General features: G+C 35.5%; 1 protein-coding gene across 8 annotated transcripts in view; it reads right to left on the bottom strand.

Moving 5' to 3' along the window:
• Nucleotides 1-21,240, bottom strand: part of LOC123014944 (tyrosine-protein phosphatase Lar) — a 225,594-nt gene that overhangs the window by 20,662 nt on the left and 183,692 nt on the right. For all 8 annotated transcript variants that reach the window (XM_044414279.1, XM_044414284.1, XM_044414283.1 and 5 more), the window contains 2 exons: nucleotides 19,410-19,541; nucleotides 17,706-17,867 (listed from right to left, as the gene is read on the bottom strand). In XM_044414279.1, coding sequence (XP_044270214.1) covers nucleotides 17,706-17,867; nucleotides 19,410-19,541 — 294 coding nt within the window. The remainder of the gene's footprint in view (nucleotides 1-17,705; nucleotides 17,868-19,409; nucleotides 19,542-21,240) is intronic.

Consider the following 21,240-nt stretch of genomic DNA (forward strand, 5'->3'; position numbering starts at 1 on the left):
ACCTACACAAAGAACACCCACTCGAACCATGTCAAACTGTCATTATTTTTAAAAGGTTACGCAACGGTTACTTTAGTCTGGGGAAATTTGTAATTAATAGCAAAGAGTAAATAAAAATTAAATTAAAGATTTGCACTGCAATAAAATTCAAAGAGGACCCGCTTAAACACCTCTGGGCTTGGGAAAATTTCACGCTTTTACCGCGTCGGATCCGTTCATTACCGCGAAAAGTTTAACAATAAATAGATGCATAAAACATGAGAGGAGAGCCCCTGATATTTTACTTACCGAGCATAAATTTATATTTTACGGATTCTAAAAATTGTACACGGAAACTTCCTTAAAAAGACATAAATAAGAAAAGCTTTTAGGTCGCAAAAGAAACATAACAATTAAAAATTTTAATACCCTCTACTCATAAATTAAAAGTGCTTTTAAGTCGAATTAACGGTTGCAAAACCTGTCATGGGATTACTGGACCATTAGCGCGTCATAAATACGCTACCCCAAAGATGTGAATTAAGGACAGGTTCTTTTTCTTTGGTGGATCAGCGTGGATGCTTAGGAAATAAAGCTCCGATTACGTTTACTCCAAGCATTGGCCTCAAACCGATCCGGTTTCATGAGTGTTGAAATTATGAACTAATGAGGCTCTTACTTCAGAAGCTTTTCAATTCTTGCAGAAAATCAGAACAAGTATGCAATATTTATTGCATACTTATGTCATATTTTAAGATCGTTAAACTGCATGCAGTTGATAAAAAATATTATATCTGTCAGGAAAAATTCATCGAAAGAGATGCTTCCGGAAATTCAATGAATAAAAAAAGTAGGTTTCTACACTCAACGAAAAAAAAGGCATAACCGCTGTACGTTAAGCTACTGGAAGCTAAAAGCTTCTCTAATGGGTTCATATTATTCATCATGTAAAATATAAAAACACACACACATACATACAACCTCTTACACCACTTCCCCGGTGAAATTTTTTATTTTGCTTGTCTGAAACCAGTTTGAAAAGACTCCCTGGAACTGGTTATAACTCGGATTTCACCGCGAAGTGCTGTTTAAATCTGAACTTTTTATTTAATTTGGCAATGTGTGCAAGTTACGCGTCTTGAATTTCGATCAGATTCCATCGAAACCGGCTTAAAGCCGCTATCTCTGCCGGTATAACTCTAGACAATATAAATCAGAGGAAACCTAAAGTCCAGTTTTGTTCGCGGGTCAGGAAAGCTATTCGTTACCCGCCCTCCGTTGGAATTTACAAACCGAATAAATTTATTTCAGGGCCTCGGTTTAGTTCAACGAAAAATACAAAATTGTTCCACTCTTGACCCTATCGAGATTTATAAAGTTGTTGGTTATCAAAACGCTCGACGCTATCCCACCGGAAACGCGGTCCGGTCTCACCGGAATCGATCATTTTTACCGATCGACGGAGCAGAAATTCATGTATTAATTTCCACTTTGGATTAAAAATATATATGGTGATTTCATTTCAATAAATCGGGAGAGAGATTAATTATTTAATATAGAATGTGCCCCGGAAGCAGAATATTAAATGATTTATTGTTTCAATAAAAATTATATTTTATGTTCAGATTTTTTAAGCCGAGAAATTTTTCAATTCAAGTTCTGTCAGAGGGCTATAAATTCAAATAATTATTAAACAGTGTTGGCTGTTTTATAAGCATATGCCTTTTGCTATGACCAATGAATCAGGAGCTTAACTTCATAATTTTTTTATTACGTGCGACAGATGGTTTTGAGAGGTCTGAGTCTCTGGATCTGTTCCATTCATTTAACATAATTAGTCTAGCCGTTTTTGCGTCCAAATAAAACATAAGAGTGTTCAAGCTGAATAAACAACCTTTGGTCTAGACGTTATTTTGTGCTACAGAACTAAACATAATAAGAGAGAAAATTTCATGTCAAATCATGTTCTTGGCAGTCATCCTTGACGTGGATAGCCGCTACTGGTGCATGTACACTTTCGTCTCCAGTCAAAAGCACCCCGGTCTTTTTCTATTTATCTCGAGAAGAATGAATAACGGACGCTTATTTCAGGTCGTTTTCTCCACGAAGAGACTCCCTATACACACACGCACAAAACAGACCATTGAAAGGTTAGCAAGCGAGTGCCTATTTACGTGGAGAGAGCACCGTTATATCGTCAACAACAAAAAGAAGCAAATTGCGCGTTTACATTTCAAATAAAAATGAGCTTAAACCGCAATTTAAACTTATTCTCGCGATATATCTTAGGGCTTTTATATTGCGGCTCTCCGAGTACGCTCTAATGTAAAATAATTGCCATTTCGTTTGCCAGCGTATCACGGGAAAGTAAAATTAACTGTTACGCATTACTTTCGTTTTGTCCTTTTGTCGCTTCATCCCTTATCGTCGCTTCCGGTTCATGAAACGGTGGCCAGGTAGGATGGCGGGAACGAAATAAATACCTAACGACCGTCTCAATCATCCTCGCCGAATGGGAAAGAAAAAATTAATTTACTGCTACTATGCCAGTTTTAAAGTACAAATTTCTGCAATAACATGAATCTTCAACTCAACCCGAGAGCACAAGCGAAGGTATAAATAGGTCAGATAAAAGAAAATTCCGTTTCATTTACTACGAGTTTTTTAAGTAACCGTAAATACACCGAAAAATAAATTACTTGTTATTTATACTATTTGAAAATAGAACAAAGTTGTTACAGCGTGTTAAGATTGCTACTCTTGGTGTTGTCGAAATTTAGACACCATTGAGATTGAACTATAAACCATTAAAATTCCCTCATAAAACATTAATAAAACTTGGTACACAGTATGTCCAAAAACAATTTATAATAATTTAACCAATTTGCGTGTGGACCACATTGACAAAATAATTATTGTCAAAATAAACAATTAAAAACCATTTAAATATCATTTTTGGTCTGGTTGATTTTAAACCCGGCGCATCCACCATTCTTCAACCTAATAAAGATGAGAGTGAAAAATGGTGTAGACAAATTTAATCTTATTGAATTATTATTTAATTTTCAACAGGAATAAAAAAAAACTTTAAAATCATTTTAACAAATAACAAGTTACTACAATAAAATTTTTTCCGTGAATATTTGTCACTCTAAGGACCATCTTAAAGCGAGATCTACCTCTCTCTTTACAACTAAAGCAAAGTAAATGGCAGCATTTTAATTTTGTTTTGCAAATAACCACTTTATTTATAAAGTTAGCGTTTTGGCGCAATGGTAACAATAATTTCTTATCTCAAGACTCGTCGATTGATGTAAAAATACCCACATATGAGTGGTCTTTAGAAACCCATATAAAGTGTGCGTTCTTAAAAACTGCAAAATTATACATATATAAAAATAAAAAATCGTATCTAAGCTAAAAATGCACTTAAGTCTTTGTTCCAATAACTTTCATAAATAAATAAATAGTGTAAATTTGTATATTTTCCAAAGAAAAGATGTAGAAACATTCAATCTGCTATAATCTTCTGTAAGTAAATTTTTTGTAACACTGTTAAAAGCTCAGAAATCTGGCGAGGATTATAAAGTAGCATCTGACAAAATTTAAGTACAATGTTGAGAATTATATTGAATTTATGTCTAGTCGTAACTATTTACATATATAGAAACTTCAAGTGTCTAAACTTTATGTTATATATTAGTTTAACTATTTAAGTTACTTGTAGTCGTAAAATCTTAAAACAAGTCAAAGTGTCTATAAAAATATGTACAAAAATTAAAACAAAGAGAAAGTTTCTTTTTATTCTATAAATTAGTTAATTTAAAGTTTTAAACACTTCAATGAAATCTTCCGATCGACACACTGATGATTGATGAAAATCTAAAAAAGCAGAAATAATAAACTTAAGGAATAAATCAACTTTTTCTTACTTTATTTACTTTATTTTATTATCAAATATTTGTATACACACTTCGATACCCCATGATTAAACTAATTCCACTTTGTTGACTGTTGGTTTAACCGCAAAATTCATTTAAAAATTCAGTTGTTTTACTACTTGCAGTTAGGGACAAAAAAGCCGCAATTTAGTAACACTTAATTAAAGCGCAATGTGCAATAAACGTTAATGATTAGCTTTTATAAAATATGGGAAGTTGAAATAATACAGTTAATTGCAAATGATGGAAGTAATTAGATTTCAAAAATGTAATTTATAACAAAAATTTAAATTACAAAGTATAAAACAGTGTCCTCAATTATTGGTAATTTCTAGCAAAATATGAACAAAATCTATAGCTCAAATTATCTCTCACATGAATATGTAGGTATACCTGAAAATACATATAACGTGAGTTTGACAGTTTATGCGCTTTCCTAAAATCAATAGGCATTTTAAAATACACCTGACCTAACTAACGAAAGCAACTGTTAATATAAAAGATAGTTAATATTAAATTCAATTGCTGTTTAGAAGACAAGTTTACCGAAAAAAGGATGTTTATCTCAAACCTTACCTAAGAGAGTTGCTCATAAATCATGGATTTTTATCATGGATTTAATCTTTTCAGTCGACTCCTCGACAACCACATGTGCCATCTGTTGTTACTTAATTGTTATAAACGTCTATCAAGACGTGACAGAAAAAATGTTTTACGTTTGCCTCGCTACGTCTTGAAAAGGTTTGAAATTTTTTTATGAAAGATATTAGAATACGAAATTAAATACTCGTAAATTTGTGCTGGTAAATCAAGATTTGAAATTTTTAAAACTCTTAAACAAACCAACTTTGAAGAAGTTAAAACAAAAAAAATATCTTATTTATCAACAAGATTTTATTATTAATCAAAGGGTTAGTATAATTCGGTAAATGACTTACTCCGAAATAACTATAATTTCGTTTTAAGAAACGTTTATACTCTAGATATAATTCAGATTGTTAGTTGCGTGTTCTCTGGTAGGGAAAGTAATAAAACATATAAATTAAATTTATTCAATGCTGATAAAATACCACACTGGTACTTTTATATGTAGATCAATACAGTATTACAATTTAAAAAATATAGGAAAAAGTAATTGGTGAATGTCGATTGCAAGCAGAGTACAACTATTATCAACAATAATTTTACATAAATTGATTAGTAAAGCATAATGTCATCAAACAAAATGATAATCCGTCATTTAAATATTTATTCAATGAGCTCTGTTCTATGATAGAGTGCAGTTTGAAATTTACAATAAAAGTTAAAACCATGAACAAACTAAAAAAGCCCCCCTTCGGTAATTTTTAGGGTGCAGTTTCCGTTGCAGATAACGTCAAAAACAAGGCGAAGACCTTTCTTCCGGTTTTGTGCCCCATATGCATGCGCCTCTTTAATCCGGGAGAAGCAAGAAGCGTCGCCGTCCTGCAGGGCCGTAGGTTGCCTGCCAGTGTCATGTTGATGGACTATTGTGCGGTTACAATGGGTTTATCACGCTCTATTGTTAGCACTGTCTCTTTGTGTCTACTCTAGCTTCGTGTAACATTTGCTCTGGACTCCTGATACAAATCATCTGCCGCAACTTCCCTTCTTATGCCGGCCCCCACCCACTCCTGTTATCAAATTATCAGAGAGCCGACCCGAAATCTCACCCTTAATTATGCCGGGCGGTTTATTCATCAACGTTTATTAATCGTCCGGTTAACGATAACAAATTGATCGTGGCTGTGGGCGTGTGAGTTAACACTTATTTCGAAACAGGTAAAGTTCGAATAATTACTGGCGAGGATCTTTCCATTAGACAGGTCTCAGCAAAGAGCGTGCTAACTACCTTACCGTCCATATCGTTGGGGTCTGGAGATGATCCAGGAAGAAAGATGCAGGGTTCCCATGTGGAACGGGCCAACGAGGAGGTAATTAATTAGCACACGTTCGTTGTATCGGCCACGCGCGATCTTAATGCCTGAGGGCCACCTTCAACCCTTATGTTTTTCTCTTACCGCCGGCACTGTATCCTGCATAAAGATGTGCCTCGCCGGCCCATTATTCTCTTAAACGGGACAGCAGAGTTTCGCCATTAGACTAATCCGCGTGACGGCGGGAATCACGACCTAAATTAAAAGTTTTTTTACGGAATTTTGGCGAGTGAAAAGCAAATAAATTAATTGGATGACTTGGGGGCGTCGTTGGAAAGTGTTAATTTCGGGCACGGTCCTGTCTGATTTCAATTTCAAAGCAGGGTGGATTTATTGTGGCTCAGCCTTGACCGTTCGACTGGAAACGGAATAAATTGACAATTTCATTTTTCGTGTGTAAATGACGGTTGGTTGGAAAGAGAACAAAAGAGTGGTTTTGATGATACTTTTTAGATAATTAACGAAAATATCAGGATCGATTATCGGCATTATTTCAACACGGAAAAGGTATTACAAATGCATTGTACTCTCAATAAATGTGAGCGTATTTATTGGCAGTACAGTATAAATATATCGAGACTGAACCGTTATTGGTCGGATCAACAATATTATTAACTTATCGCGTCGCTGTATAATGTATTTTCGATGGTTTAAATAATGTGTTTTAAAAATGGATACACTGTCAATGTGGGTTTAATATTTTATGAATCAGGGAAAAATAAATAAATTGCACCTGCAGCATAATCGTAACGTGTTTTTCAAATTTATTGCACATAAATTGATTGTGACCCGGTTAAGGAAGCAAAAAAGCGGAGGATTTTGAATCATCACGGGCTGCCTCAAAACTATCTGATTATCACGAGGAGAACGTGAGCAAAAAACAAAGAGATGTATATCCGGCACTGAAATCAATATTATATTATCGAAGTATATTTTTGGAATCGTGTTTTGCTAAATTTTTTTGTAACAGCGTCGCAAGAAAAACAATTTAATTATGCAAAAGGGTTGCTGTTTATGTTTCTAAAGAAAACTATTAGCTAAATTTGCTGTAATTAACTCAGTGTTTAAACTATCTAAGAAGAGAGGATTTGGGAGTGAACCCGGAGGTATCCCCATGCTGAAAACAACTCTTATAAAGGCAACTTATAAAAACCGTTAAGACTGTGTTTACTAAACAAGCACAAACATGCAAAGCAGACACTAATTTGCTACCTACGAGTGTACTATTCTATGCCTTATTAAAGAAGCTTAGAATAGCACGAAAAATTGTATTCGTAGGCTTAAAAATATAACGCCCGCCTACATTGAAAGCAATCGAGCACAACTGCGTGGTGAACAAATGAAGAATATCAATAAAAGAAAACTAGCAATAATGTTCTCAAGATTTTTAAATAGGCAATAGTTAATGTGAATTCGACCTAAAGAAAAGTCAGCCGAAAATAATTGGGTGCGGTTTAAGAAAGTAGTGTTTTCGATTTGGAGCAGGTGGCGAAGGAATTCAAAAATCATAATAACTAAGAATAATACTATATAATTTTCTATATTACTTTTCACGCGTGTGAAGCTGCTGTGCATTAAAAATACATTAGTCTTGCTTAACACGAGTCGCCCTTTGTTTATTACGGAAGCTAAGTGAATATATAAGGATTTACGACACACACAAAATACGTGACATACATCCCCAATTAATTTACAAGAAAAAATATGATTAAATTGAGGAGCTGTAATCGCCGATTGAAAAATGTTCAAACTTGATACCTTCCGGTAGGTATAAATCTTGAAGTTTTCCGAGAAAAATCCCTTGGTAACTCGACACATATTCAGCACCGTTTCGGTTCTTTTAACTGTTGAAAATTTAATATGACCAGTCAAGTTTTATCTTTGTTCTGGACTTAAACGGTAAAATGTCAACAACTTTGGCGGTATATTAAGAAAGCAAGGACCAAGATAGAGACTCGATTTAATCTGGGAAGTCTTACATAGATTGTAGTTTTGAAGTCGAAACTTTTAATGCACCACTGCAGCTTCATAATTAACGCCCAAAGGAAAATCCCCCTTGGGCAAACTTTTCCTAGTTTTGTATTTAGTCGAATAATGCACGCATAATAAAAATAATTACTAATCGATTATTCTTTTCAAATGGAAACAACTACATAACCAACAAGCATTGTGTTTAAACAAAAGATCTTTACTACAAACAGAACGCGTTCGTTAGATTTGACTAGTAAATAAAAAAATAAAGACTTGCTTCAAGCTAAAAAGAAGTAATTTATCAGGAAAGTATACAAATCGATGAAATTATTGCTTGTACCATTCCAAGAACAATTGCAAGCTTAAGTCACGTAAATTATTTCAACATTACACCCCTGTTTTAAGGTAAATTTGCTTTGCCTTTATTATGAACAATGACATATTGTAGGAAGGTGTACGTTTGGCGGCGGAGCATTCTATGAATGTTTAGGAAAAGTTTAACTGAAATAGTGTTATTGGATGTATTAATTTATGACAGTTTAGTAAACTTTCCCCACAATTCATAAAGTTTATGTAGCTAACTTTGCAAATAACGAAGACATTATCCGTGGGAATTATCCGGACCCCCTGTTGTACTAGGCCTCGTGTATCTATTAGGCCTCAGGTTTATTTTGGACGCGCCTGCCGAGTCCAGACATTTGCATGAAGATTCGTTTCGATTTTAATTCGTTTTTCACTTTTTGTTCCATCAAGTTCGTTTTAAGTTGACTGCGACACGTTTCTGAGTTCAATGGCTTGTCAAAACTTTCTCTATAAGGAACAAGTTCTCTGAATATTATATTTTATTCGTTGCGTTTTTTTTTCTTTCGTAAATTTTGACAAGACCCATGACGCTAGGTGTAAAAATTATTTATTGAACTTTCAGTTAGATACTTCAAAAAAGTAAAAAAGTTCAAAAAGGTGGCACAGTGAGTTTGTGGCATTTACTCATTGTTATTAAAGTCTAGGATCCACCCTTCAGAGTTTTTTGTTTGTATCCACGTCATCGTCTTATGAATAAAAAAACATTTTATCGTCGGTTTTAATTCGGTAACTTGTGCATAATTCCATCGGTTGGCAGCCAAATATAACCGGTTGTTTTTTATTCATAAGACATTTAGAACCGAGTGTTTCGCTTAGGCCGCAAGAGAGGCTTCTTCTACGGTTCCAATAAGATATTCCGAACGTTTTTTGGGTAAATAACTGAGAGATTTATTCGACGTCAACTGTACCGCATGTGTATTTATTGCGCCCCCTAAATCATCCCGGTATCTCGCAAATTTATCTAGACAATTATTAATTAGTTAATACCGGCGGGCAGAACGACTCGGGATTAGATTTGCAACTAAATTACCAATGCTTATATTTTAATGAATTATCCGGTTTCAAGATTTATCCCCGGACGGAAAAACAACGCCGTAGCTACAATTTAAACAAAAATCCAAGACAAACTTACATGCTAATAACCCCGCACAGGTAGGAGTTATGTTTCAGCAATTACACTAATGGAGGCCTGCAGACATCCTTTTCCTCCGAAGGAGTAAACTGCGCTTAGGATTTTTCCGGTTCAAGCTTTTAATCTTCTGATGTACGCGAACAATGCAAGTGTAAATGCACACGGCACATAGGTACTCGTTTGTGCATTTGCTGCAGTCTCCGCCTATCACGGACATGAACCTGATGGAAACGCGGTTGGAGGTTGTGAGATATGCATCGCGGGAATCGCACGTCGGCAGCCGGTGTCGTGCTTGCGGTTCGACCAGCTGCGACCAGGGGTCAATTAGTGGATTTATGTCGCCCCAGGCGCCATATCCAGCCCTCCTGACCGTCGTTACGTATTATTCATTCTTTATGTACGTCCTCAGACCTCATTGCCATTGTTATCAACCATTAAACGCATCTCTATGCCTTTTACGACATTTTTTTTCGCTAATTGTGTATTCTGTTGATGCTTATGTCTGGTGAAGTTCGGAAACATTAAAACGTGCTATGTATGCCGTTATTTCATTTCCGATATCAAGCATTACAATATTCGTTAAATTGCCCTATTACTGTAAGGTTACTCCTATAATTCTGTTCAGAATTGATGTGGACATATAAGCTAAGCAGCGGCTAATTAAATTGTCACTAATTTCAGCTTTGACTGTTCACAGTATTTATACTGTATATTACACTGTATTATACTCGTACTATCAATTACACTAGCCAACAAGCATTTTGTGACTGAGAAGTTATTTTGTGTTCAATTCTATGTGCTAAACTCAAAAATGATAAAGAAAATTCCAAAGCACGTCAGATTTTAGAGTTAGGTGTTTTAAGATATCATATGTAAGTATGTTCGACAAAATCGACGAAAAACGAAACACTTAAAATTCATTTTCTTCATTCTCATTTAAATTATTTTCCCCCAAATTTGGGTGCCGTAAGTGACGAGCAAGGGGAAAGGTTCCACCAGGATATATTGACGATGGAAAAGAGGTACCAAGGGAGATGGGATCCAGCTATGATGGCGATTACTGCTGGTTCCTGATAAGGGAAGTTAAAACACAATACAAAAAAAGTCAGCTTTTGCAAAAAACTCATCTACAACAAATTTATGTTACAATCTTATCGTACATCTTTCAACATTGTTCTTGTTTAGTGAAAGTAAATTAATTTCTTTCGTCGTCTATTTAATTAATTTCTATTTGAAATGAATGAAAATGAATTTTTACGATAAAATTTGAGAAAACTATTTTGCTGTAACTTAAAATCTGTACGTGATGAAGAATTTTTCTTATCAAATTCGTAATTAGAAATGTTAATGTACCCTGATACACGTGTCAATAGATCAATCACATTATAAAAAATAAAATTTGTTGGGTAGTGTTATTATATTATTAAATACATCGACAAAACCAAATATTTGGTCTAGTCAATATTGCTAGAAAACTTTTTCAATTAAACATTAATAAATCTTGATAAAAAATTAGATGTATTTGTATAGCTGTATATTTGTATTTGCATTCTTATAAAATCATGCATTAGGTTATATTAAATACGTAAGAAAAACCTTTATTCCTAACTAAATTCGTTTTTTATCACTTTGGAATTGGAATTTTCTTATTATTACTAATCGCGGCAGTGACTGCCGAGGTTTGATAGGAAATTTAAGAGAACTTCCGCCGATTCCATAGTCTTTTTTCTTCTAGAGAAGAGTTTGTAATTGCGTAGCCTCAAGGGACGGTTTTACTTTTGTTCCACTAGTAGTTTCGGTCGAGAAAACAAGCGGCGTTTCGATGGATAAGCAATTTGTCCCAGCGCATCCACCATTTCATCCGGAAACAACTCCAAAACAGCTAATGCCGACTATTTCGCTCTCAACATAAACGATGAAAAATCGAAATTACCAAGTTTCAATTCTTCGCGTGACTATCGACGTTTCTCCACGTACAAATAGAATGTTTTTGCAGTTTCCGACACCGGCAGCTGTCATCGAACAGTGTTGAAGTCGAAAAGTTGTTATATTCTCCTGTGCTTTAATATTTATTGCGTATTAAAATTATTATTGCGAAGCACCGTCGCCTCGTGAAACCCGATACTTACTTAATGGGAAACATACGCCGGAATAAAGTAGGTAAAAGCAGATCGATAATTTCTCAAGTTGCTCCATTTCATGTAGATGCTTCAAAGGCTTTACGACGACGGCGGGCTTCCATTCAGCAGCCTCAGCACCAGGTGTTGACTCCCAACTCCGTCAAATTTAATATAATGCTCACATCCGCATATTTTGCAGTGGCGGAGCCAACGCAAACTATCAAACTGCAGCCAATCTCTTACAGAATGCGATTAACACGTTGTTATACAGAACTTTCCGGCGACAATACAAACACCCAAATTAAATTCCATAAAGAATTCAATTTTAAATGACGCATCTCTTTTGTGTACAAAAGGCGCCGCCGCCCCTGCCGATACCGGAGACCTTCTTTTCATATCCATCGCCGACAGAAACGTGTGGAGTTACGAAAGCATCAAAGATCGAGAAATTCGACGGCAATTGCGGAATTATTTATCGAAAAGCGTCGTCGTCATCGTCGTTTCGTACAATAACATAAACGTGCGCATCATAAATTGGTAAGTGTTAATTTCAAGGAAAGACGTTGTCGACGAGCGTTGCTGTAATATTAAAAGGGCGAAATACCGGAGCATATGTTGCCCGATGTCACCACAGACTAAACGAACTCCACATTCGGAGGATCCCCCGGTTTATTAATACTGAGAGGGCGCTCCAGAGTAACGTTTTCCGCCTCGGAGTTAATATGTGTCGGCTCCAGAGAAATATTGGTCGCGTTCGAATCATATTTTAAAGTCAATTCTATTCAGAACGCCGAAACGCAACCAAACATATTCCAGACGGCGGAAAGCCGGTCCCGGAATCTGAAGATTGACGCCTTTTACAGGCCAGAAAAACAGAACCGGATTTCGACAAAAAAAACAGTAGCCTAACATTCTCCGATCTTGGAAATTATTTTTTTTAATTTAAAAATTATTTATTTTCAACAATTAATTAAAATGCCTTTCGATACATACGAGTACACAAAAGTTAGCGAAATAAATTAAAGTCAAACAATACAATTTCATCAATTTTTTATTATATTTCCATAATATGAACAGAGAAATGAGATATTAACAATTATCTTGGAGCCTGGATATAGGGCGTGTCTCTTTTTTTCGGTGAGAGGCGTCGTAGTTCACGGTCCGGTCCTGTCCTCCCCAGCGAACTGTTTTACTTTACATTCATAAGTAGGGTGCCGGCACTATTTCATATCTGCTACCTACATCTGACATTCGCGCCGCATGCTTCATTTCAAAATAACATCTTTCATTCTATTCTTTCTACATTTACATTTTAGCACGCCTTTCGTATTTTTTACCGTGGCCAATGTATCATGACAGCCCGGAGTCGTGAAAGATTTTTGGAAAAAAGGCGAAAAAATCAAATAAACGTTTCATCCTAAAAGAGAATCACATGAGCTCACAAACTATACAAAAAAAAATGTTAGCTAAAAACGTCCCGGTGTATGTAAATGTTTTTCCCACTTCTTATTCCTTCGACGTGTTTATTTTACTACATTGTGTCTCCTGCAACAAGTGTGGAGGCAATACAACTTTTTAATATTTATGACGCGTTTACTCGATCTTGTCTCGATAAATACACAAACCGGATGATTATCCCGGAATTTATATTTCCGGTAGATGTTGACGCTTCATTTTTCATTTGTTGCGACGTTTTTAAAATTTACGTTTTTACTTTTATTGCACGCTATAAAAAAGCATTTCGCGTGAGCGTCATTTATTTTTATGTAGGGATAACCATTTTGTGTCCGGTTCGATTTGTTTTTACTGTTGTGAAAAAATCTTAATGGAGAAGTCCTAGATTCCCCAGAGTCGACCCTTCATCGTTACTTGACGTCTCTTCGGGTATATAAATAAATATAATCGTTCGTTCAACTAGAGACTTCTTCAATTATTCTTTAGTTTGTCTTACAGGTTAAGACTACCTCTGTATTTTTCCATCACAATTTCGAAAAGCTTTATTTCCCATGAGGGACAAGTCCGGCAAAAGCTGTAATCGGAAGAACGACTGTTAGATTCCAGGAGTTTTAAACGTTTCGGCGGCTTACCTAATGTCACGATTTTAATTAGTTAAACCCGAATCTATTGTCAGCTTTGAAGCGATTAATTGTTCATAATCGAGCCTCCGACCGCTATTTATATTTAATTAACCCATCCTACTGAATGGATTTGACACTTCCATTTTCTATGCTACAATTGTTTTAAACGACATGGAAACTAATTTACCCTAGACGTTTAACAAACAATGTGTACCAGTCACCCCTCATATTTACCTAATAAACTGGTACTATACCTTTGTCAAAAGAATCGCAAATAGGCGGGAGCGTATCACATTACCACGACACAATGCTATTTTACAAAATTATTTCTTGTCTATTGTTTGCAAGAGTTACAGTACGCTGTGATATAAAAATATAGCTAAACTGCATATCTTATAGAGCATTCCTCTGAGATGGTAGAGTTATCATGTACCCCTGCCACCCCATCATCTAGCTACCTCCGTCGTTGTGTATTTCCGGGCAGTATCGCGATATCTCACGAGATTCTCAACAATAATTAATTTTATCTCGAGCACACTTTCTGACTCTAAATCAGAACGATAAATTACACTTTCTATAAATTACCCCAGTGTAAGATGTGGTTTATCTCAAGAACACATTGCATTGCCTGTTAAGTGTTACAATTGTTCCTTTATTCAAGCCCTCTATAAATAAACACTTGCCGACATTCAACAGTCCTCACCTTGGCATACTGGGGCCGCTCCTAAACTCTGGTCCCAGATTCGTTCTTATATTCTTATTTTTTTCAGCATTCTCGGCGTTAATTATCGCCTAGGGCAATTTTCTTGCATACGTGAGTACCAATCGGGAAGTTTTCAACGACGAGAATACGCCGGTGATTGATACACCCCTAATATAGCCGGTAAACAAAGTTATGAACGGCGGTAAGCCCTATGAAATATTCAACTTAGCGAACCGTACGTTAATATCTGTTGGCTTTAATAGTTAATGTTGTCGAAAACGAGGAGGCGCAGGGTAGTTCGAATGTTCCCTTTTTCCCCCCTATTAAGATCCACCTGAAAAATAGTGTTTCCAAAAGCCATTTTCCTGGATTACCGCTAATCTTTTCCCATATCCGATTTACCGGCGTGAATTATTTTCCTAACGGTTTAACTCCGGGCCTCGATTCGACCTCGGAATCTGATACGCAGGTTGTCCCAAGTTTCCCTTTAAAATTAAGAGAAATTTTTCGCTAGAGAAAAGAATAATTTATAACAGTCTACAATACAACAGAGAACAACACAGATTTTTTTAGAAATAGATCTCTTCCATTACCAATGAAAATTTTGCATTGATCTTAAAACAATTTAGTCTTATGTAAATGATGCCATCCCGTCCAAGGGCGACGCTGTCAGTTCGAATAGTTGGTATTCTGTCAGACCCCTTGTCACCGCTGCCGCTCAAAAAACAAAGCAATTACCGAGAGGAAAGCGAAAACGCGATTTATTTATAATGATAAAAGAATTTAAATTGAAGTGCTCGACGAGAAATGAACGCGTGCGACCCGAGAAGAAAACGTTCTTGAGGGGATTGGTGGCATTGGAAGAAGGGGTTGATTTTCCACTCGAGTCAGGAAAACAGTGAGACTGATTAATTGCAAGTTTACATCCACACCAAGATTCAGAATGTGTTTGGAACAGATATCTGACTTTGATCGGAGCTTGAGAAGCAGGGTAATGATCATTCCGTTAATTACTGAGTTTATCGGCAGAGAATAATTTAATCAGATTCAAATAATGGGAGACGCAAGTGGAGCATGAAGAAAATTAAAAAGAAGACTGATGAATCCGACCCGGCGCGCGGATTGTTGTGAAAGTGAAAACATTTGCCGCCATTAAGTTACAAATGGTTCGTTCTTAAACCGAGCTCTTGAATCAATTAGTGATTTTTAATTTAATTTAATTTTGAAACTAACTTTGTTAAAGATCCAGACGAGACGTTCTCGTGTTTTTTCTCTTAAAAAACGATCGGTTTAAAGTTTGGATCGGAAGCGATGTTTCTATTATTACTATTGGAAGGAAGTTGCGAAAATTTTATGGCACCGCAGAGAAAGAATATCGGCGCAGAGTTTGCCGAAGTCGACACAATGACAGTTTTTCTGTTTATCTATTTTCAGTTAGATCATCGTAAAAAAAACGTCTCGACACTTGCTGATTTATTGGAACGATACTGAGGCTGATTTCAAGAGTTATGCCGAGGAATCAACAATTTTAAGCGTAATATGTGAAGTCCAATAATTAACGAATCAATTTCCAACTTCAAAAATGGTAAGTTTTTTACCTTCAATTAAAGTAAAATCAACAACCCTTCCTGCGGTTGCTTTGTTAGAAGCACAAATTAAAAAAAGACTTGCAATAGTATATTACAACCGAAGAGAGAAATTCTGTTTTTGTACTAATTTATTCAAACTTGATTTAAATAACAAAATGTTATTCTGTTATTCGTTGGCAATCCTACCATAAATCGCTTCCCAGCCAAGAAATAGAAAAAAATAATTCCTGACATGTAAAAAGTTAGGAATCGGTATATGTATTACTATAGTGATAGTCTGGTAGTAAATAAAAACTAATAAAACTTCATTCGGAATGGAAACGAGTTAAGTAATTGGTAAGCCGGGCAATAATGTAATTGTCTCCTTTAGCGTCAAACCTGATCATTACCATTATTAAAATAGATGTCGCTCTAATAAATTACCGTTACTAATTACACATATTACGCTAACGGTGCACTAAAACTACAAATGGTTGATGTTATACAAAGACTTGCACAACGTTATACATAGGATCAAGTGTGGTTTATTTAATAGAAAATGACGACGTTATTAAATTGAAAGCTCGGGATTTGATTTAACTCAACTATTTTCTGGCAAGGGGAAGGATTTAATAGAGTTATTTGTTTCCGAATTCCGACCGGTCGCATGTATTAAGGACCAAGTACTATTGTTCCTTGCCCGCAAACAGGCATTTAAACATCATAGCGAACTTCTCTACCGACAAACGTAACTGTTCAGAAATCAAGACTATTAAATTGGTCGTTCGTGGTCAGTGATCTTGAGGGTTTCACAATCTGAATACGAATGGGACCGCAAAATAGATAGGTATTAAACCGTACAAGCGAACTTAGAATCCGCTCACTATTCACAGAATTTTGTCAAATCTGTCGACATACATATAATAATTATACCATGTTCGATAGAAGTACCAAAATTGTGGATGAAAAAATGAGTTTAGCTGTTTTAAACTTTGCGAGAATTGTTCCGAAAGTTGTTTATAAAATTAATACATTGTTATGTATTTTGGCTCTCTAATGATTTATTAAAGTACAACTACAAGGGAGGTTAAGATATTCGCGAAATACATTTCTGCAATTATTTTTGCAATTACATTTGCAGCTTCCAACTAGTTATTTATCCCCTCATGTTCGAATTACAATTAGATAAGCCTTAGGTTTGGATTATAAAGACGGTAAATTTACCTTTGACGTAGGATAGTAGTTTGCAACAGTATCAAATTAATTTTCTATATTTCCAATGGTTGCTTCGCAATGACCTGTTTAGTCAGAAGCTATTGAGCCTAATAAATCGCTTGCACTCAGTACAGCATTTCTGGGTTGTTGCGAATAATATCCGCTGCTTCAAAAATGCTACTTTAGGTCTCATTTCTACGTCGCTTACTCATGTTTGAAAAAAAAAAAGGTATTTTTCAAGCGAATTTTACACTAAAAGACTTAAAAAAAATACCATTATTATGAACAAGTTTATTAACACATGCGTTTTCGTTTTATTATCTAACACTCTATTTTTGAATTTATTGCGATGAAATAATCAAGTGAATTTAAAGATTTTTTTAAATTTGCAAATATTCGCTATGTCAATACATCAAAGAAATGATCAGAAATATGCATTAAATTAATACAAAACATGAAAAACTTCATGAGGTTGTATTATAAAAAACGCCCCAAACCATAACTTCAAATATAACTTCATCAGGTCGGATTATAGAAAATGCATCAAACCATAACTTTAGGTATATGTAATTCATACATAATTATTGATCGAAGGTCTATCCAAAAGAATTGCACACAATAAACTGTCCAACTTTGTTGTCTTTTATAGTGTTAAAATGTGAAATAAATAATGGACTTACTTTCGAAGACGACCAACGTGGCGTCGGCGTTGACGGCGTCCCCGACGCCGTTTTCGGCAACACATTCGTAGTTGGCATCGTCTCTTCCTGCTTTAACAGGTTCAATTCGTAGTATAGATCCACCGTCTGGAAATTCTTTCACTTGATATCGCGTCTGGGAACCTGAAAGGAAACCTCAAATTCACTACGTGATCCACATACGAAAGCTGGCTTTGGAAAGGTAGCAGGATTATGAATCGAACACTTTAACGGCCGCGGGCAAATCAGCTCTCAAAGTTTATTCTTACAACATATGCTTGAAGTAAAAAAGAACAAAGGGAACCGAACTGGAAATGTCTTTTCCAGCGTTACGATTTTAACAAAATCTTTAAACAAACCGCAAGAGCGTTGTAAAATGTTCTTCGTATTAATGTCGCTTGTTATGTGTGGATGTTCATGCGAGAATTTTAATTTCATATTTCTAAGGTATAACATACAGCGTAGTAGTGAGTTGACAATTTACCAGAGACATTATGTTACAGCTTAAAAGTGCACTTTTTGATTATGCACTTCACTTATCGCGTGTGTAATTCAAAGATAGCAAGGATTCGGTCAGGATCAAGCAAAAGTTACAAACTCTCGTTCGGCTTTGTTCCACAATTTTATCAAAATAAATCCCTAAAACGAAAGTCCACCATTACCAAAATTGTCTGATCTTTTGTTTCTTATCTTATTATATTTACCGACTTATTATTATGATCACACGATGTTATTTTTGTGTTATGTAATGAGAGATTTTCTTTGGCGGTAACGAGCCGAGTAATTAGTTGCAAATTGTATCGTATAATTTTGCCCAAGAGCTCCCGTTTCATCTTACCATCAAAGATAGATTTTGCTCAAATAATATGTTTCGTTAAAATTCGTTAGAAGTGGTTGGAAGAGAGCAAAAAGACGGTAATATCTCGCTTCTCAGTCAAACATAATCTTTGTTCTTTTTCCTTCTTTTCCAACTCTGATTGCACTTTTATACCTCTTTGAATTCACCCCGACCTTCATTATTAGTGAATTATCCTGTTTTACTTCGAGAATAAAAACAAAGTTAGCGAGCGGATTGAAACTTTTCTTAAGTGAAAATATTTCACCTCATTATAAAATCGTCACATACATAACTCTTAATCGAATTTTTCTCCTTTTATCTATTCTAGTGAGCATTTATCACTTAATTTTTTTGCAAAAGATGACAAAAACAATATTTTCATTCATTCTGCATGTTTCAACTAGAGTAGTAATTATAATTTGGACAGTGCCGAACGCACTGATTAAAGTCACTGATCCATCTCGGGGGTCATGGAATTTTCTCATTAAGTCCGTAAAATTAAAGCACTTTGCAAAGTAGAGGTTTAGCAAGGACGAATAAAACGGGACAGATTAAACTTGCACGCAACTATCCAGTTTCGTCAACTATTTCCAAGAGTTTTGTCTTTGCCCTTCCAACAGGTTGCTTTGAAAATAGAAGAGCTGTCAGTAATATTCCACATTCAAAAACCCCACATCAAATGTTAATACCGCCAACTACTTGGAAATACCAAATCGTTTCAAGAAAACTACAGAACATGCACTCTTTATATAAAAATTATTTATTTATCCCGGCGCATTCACCATTTCACAACAACTGGTCCAAGTTTCTTTCTTATCTAGAATTTTATTTTGTTGTGTTGGACTTACCTGACACCTTTTTCCCGTTCTTTTTCCATTGGATGACAGGTCGTGGATCACCTCTGGCCGCACAGTAAAAAGCCGCTATGCCACCGGCCTTGACTTGGAGGTTGCGAGGCTTCGTGGTGATCTCGGGAGGATCTGGAACATAAACAGTAACCGGGATTAAGACAGACTCCGACAACAGCTCGCACACCTGGGGGTAATCTCACCGTTTCATAAAGCGCTTTAAGACGTTCAAACAGCTTAACAGCGCAATTGTGGAATTTCAACTAGGAAGGGTTTGCTGATATTTTGGTCTTTAAACATGATAACCAATTAAGATCGCAAAACTCGGAAAATAATTCGGTTAAGCTACGCCCCAAATGTCGAAAAAATATTAATTTAGGACCTCATGAAAGACATTTCGATATGATTAGCGTTCTCAACCCGTTTCTCGCTCGAAATTATAGGAGTATTAAAAACTAGGTGGATTTATTAATGCGGTGGCACAGCGTGAAGGTATTAAGCAAATGAGATAATTTAGGGGGAGGGGGAAGAGAGTTGTTTCTTTTTCATAGCGTAATCAAAAGTGCCTGTAATTAATTACAATATGGCAGGTAAATATTACAATTGTTTAACGATCCAGTTGCGTGTTTTGAAACGTAATTAGGTGTACGTTATCTACATCTGAATTAATGAAAGATGTATCCAGGAGTGGAGCGTCAGGTATGTACACATAATCGCGATAAGACGAACTAAATACGTCAGAGCGATGAAATACTAGTTTGTTTTCAATAAAGAGTACATTTCCTTCTAAAATGTAATTACAGACGATCACTTTTCTGAAAGTTGGAATTTAAAGTGCGACTGTCGTCCGATAACATAATAAAAATATTCCCACGACGTAATAAATTCCAAGACAAGAAACTTCTGCTTACAAACTTCGTTTCGAGCCTCTTCCAGAGATTATAATAAAATTTGGAACATTGCTGTGAAAACGTCTCATTTAGAAACATTCACAGAAACTCTTGTCGAGCGATCTGTTAATGCTTCATTTGCAAGTCGAACGATTGTATTTGGGAATTTATTTTACATGGAACCACAAATTAAAAGACATCGACGACAAGAAACCTACGACCAATGAAACGCAACTGCTGAGATATTCATTCAATTACAAAAACACGGTAACTTTCATGTAGCGATAAAAAATCAGGTCTGATCTAAACCAAGTGAAAGAATTAGATGTAACAAACATCAAAAACGTGTTACAATTACTGTAACTCGTAGTAATTGATACACCAAGTTATACAAAGTTGTGTCTCGTTTTCATATTAATGTGATTGGAAGGAATCATTTTAAGGTGGCAACCATGCAAAAAATCAAACAATCCAAAACTCAGTCTTTCCTACAAATTATACAAATTATTGTTTCAAATAAATGTGTACCCCAGAGAGCAAAAAATAATTAACAACCCAATTAACATAAGGTAACAAACATAAAGATTTTTGCTCGGATTTTTGTCATTATTGATGTGATTAAATTTGTTTTGAATGACATTATTGACACTTTTTGTGTCAATCAGCCTTTAAGTTAAAGCACGGCCAACTGTATCTATCTCCACTTCGTTCCGATACGGCCATAACGCTCCTATACTAGCCCATAAGAAAAATAAATCCTGACCTTGAAAAAAAAGTTCGTCAAGTGGAGCTCCAAGTGGCAAGTATTAGAATTAAAACTGACGGAGAATGTCACCTGGCTGTCAGAATCTGCTTTAAGGTTATAACACGGACAAAAATAAAATTCCAAGTAAAATTCATACATACAATAAACAATCGTTCGATTTAATTTAATTCAAGTG

This window comes from Tribolium madens, unplaced genomic scaffold (assembly GCF_015345945.1).
Source record: "Tribolium madens isolate multiple individuals breed KSU strain unplaced genomic scaffold, Tmad_KSU_1.1 Scaffold_97;HRSCAF=244;Tcas5.2_LG3a, whole genome shotgun sequence".
Lineage (NCBI taxonomy): Eukaryota > Metazoa > Arthropoda > Insecta > Coleoptera > Tenebrionidae > Tribolium > Tribolium madens.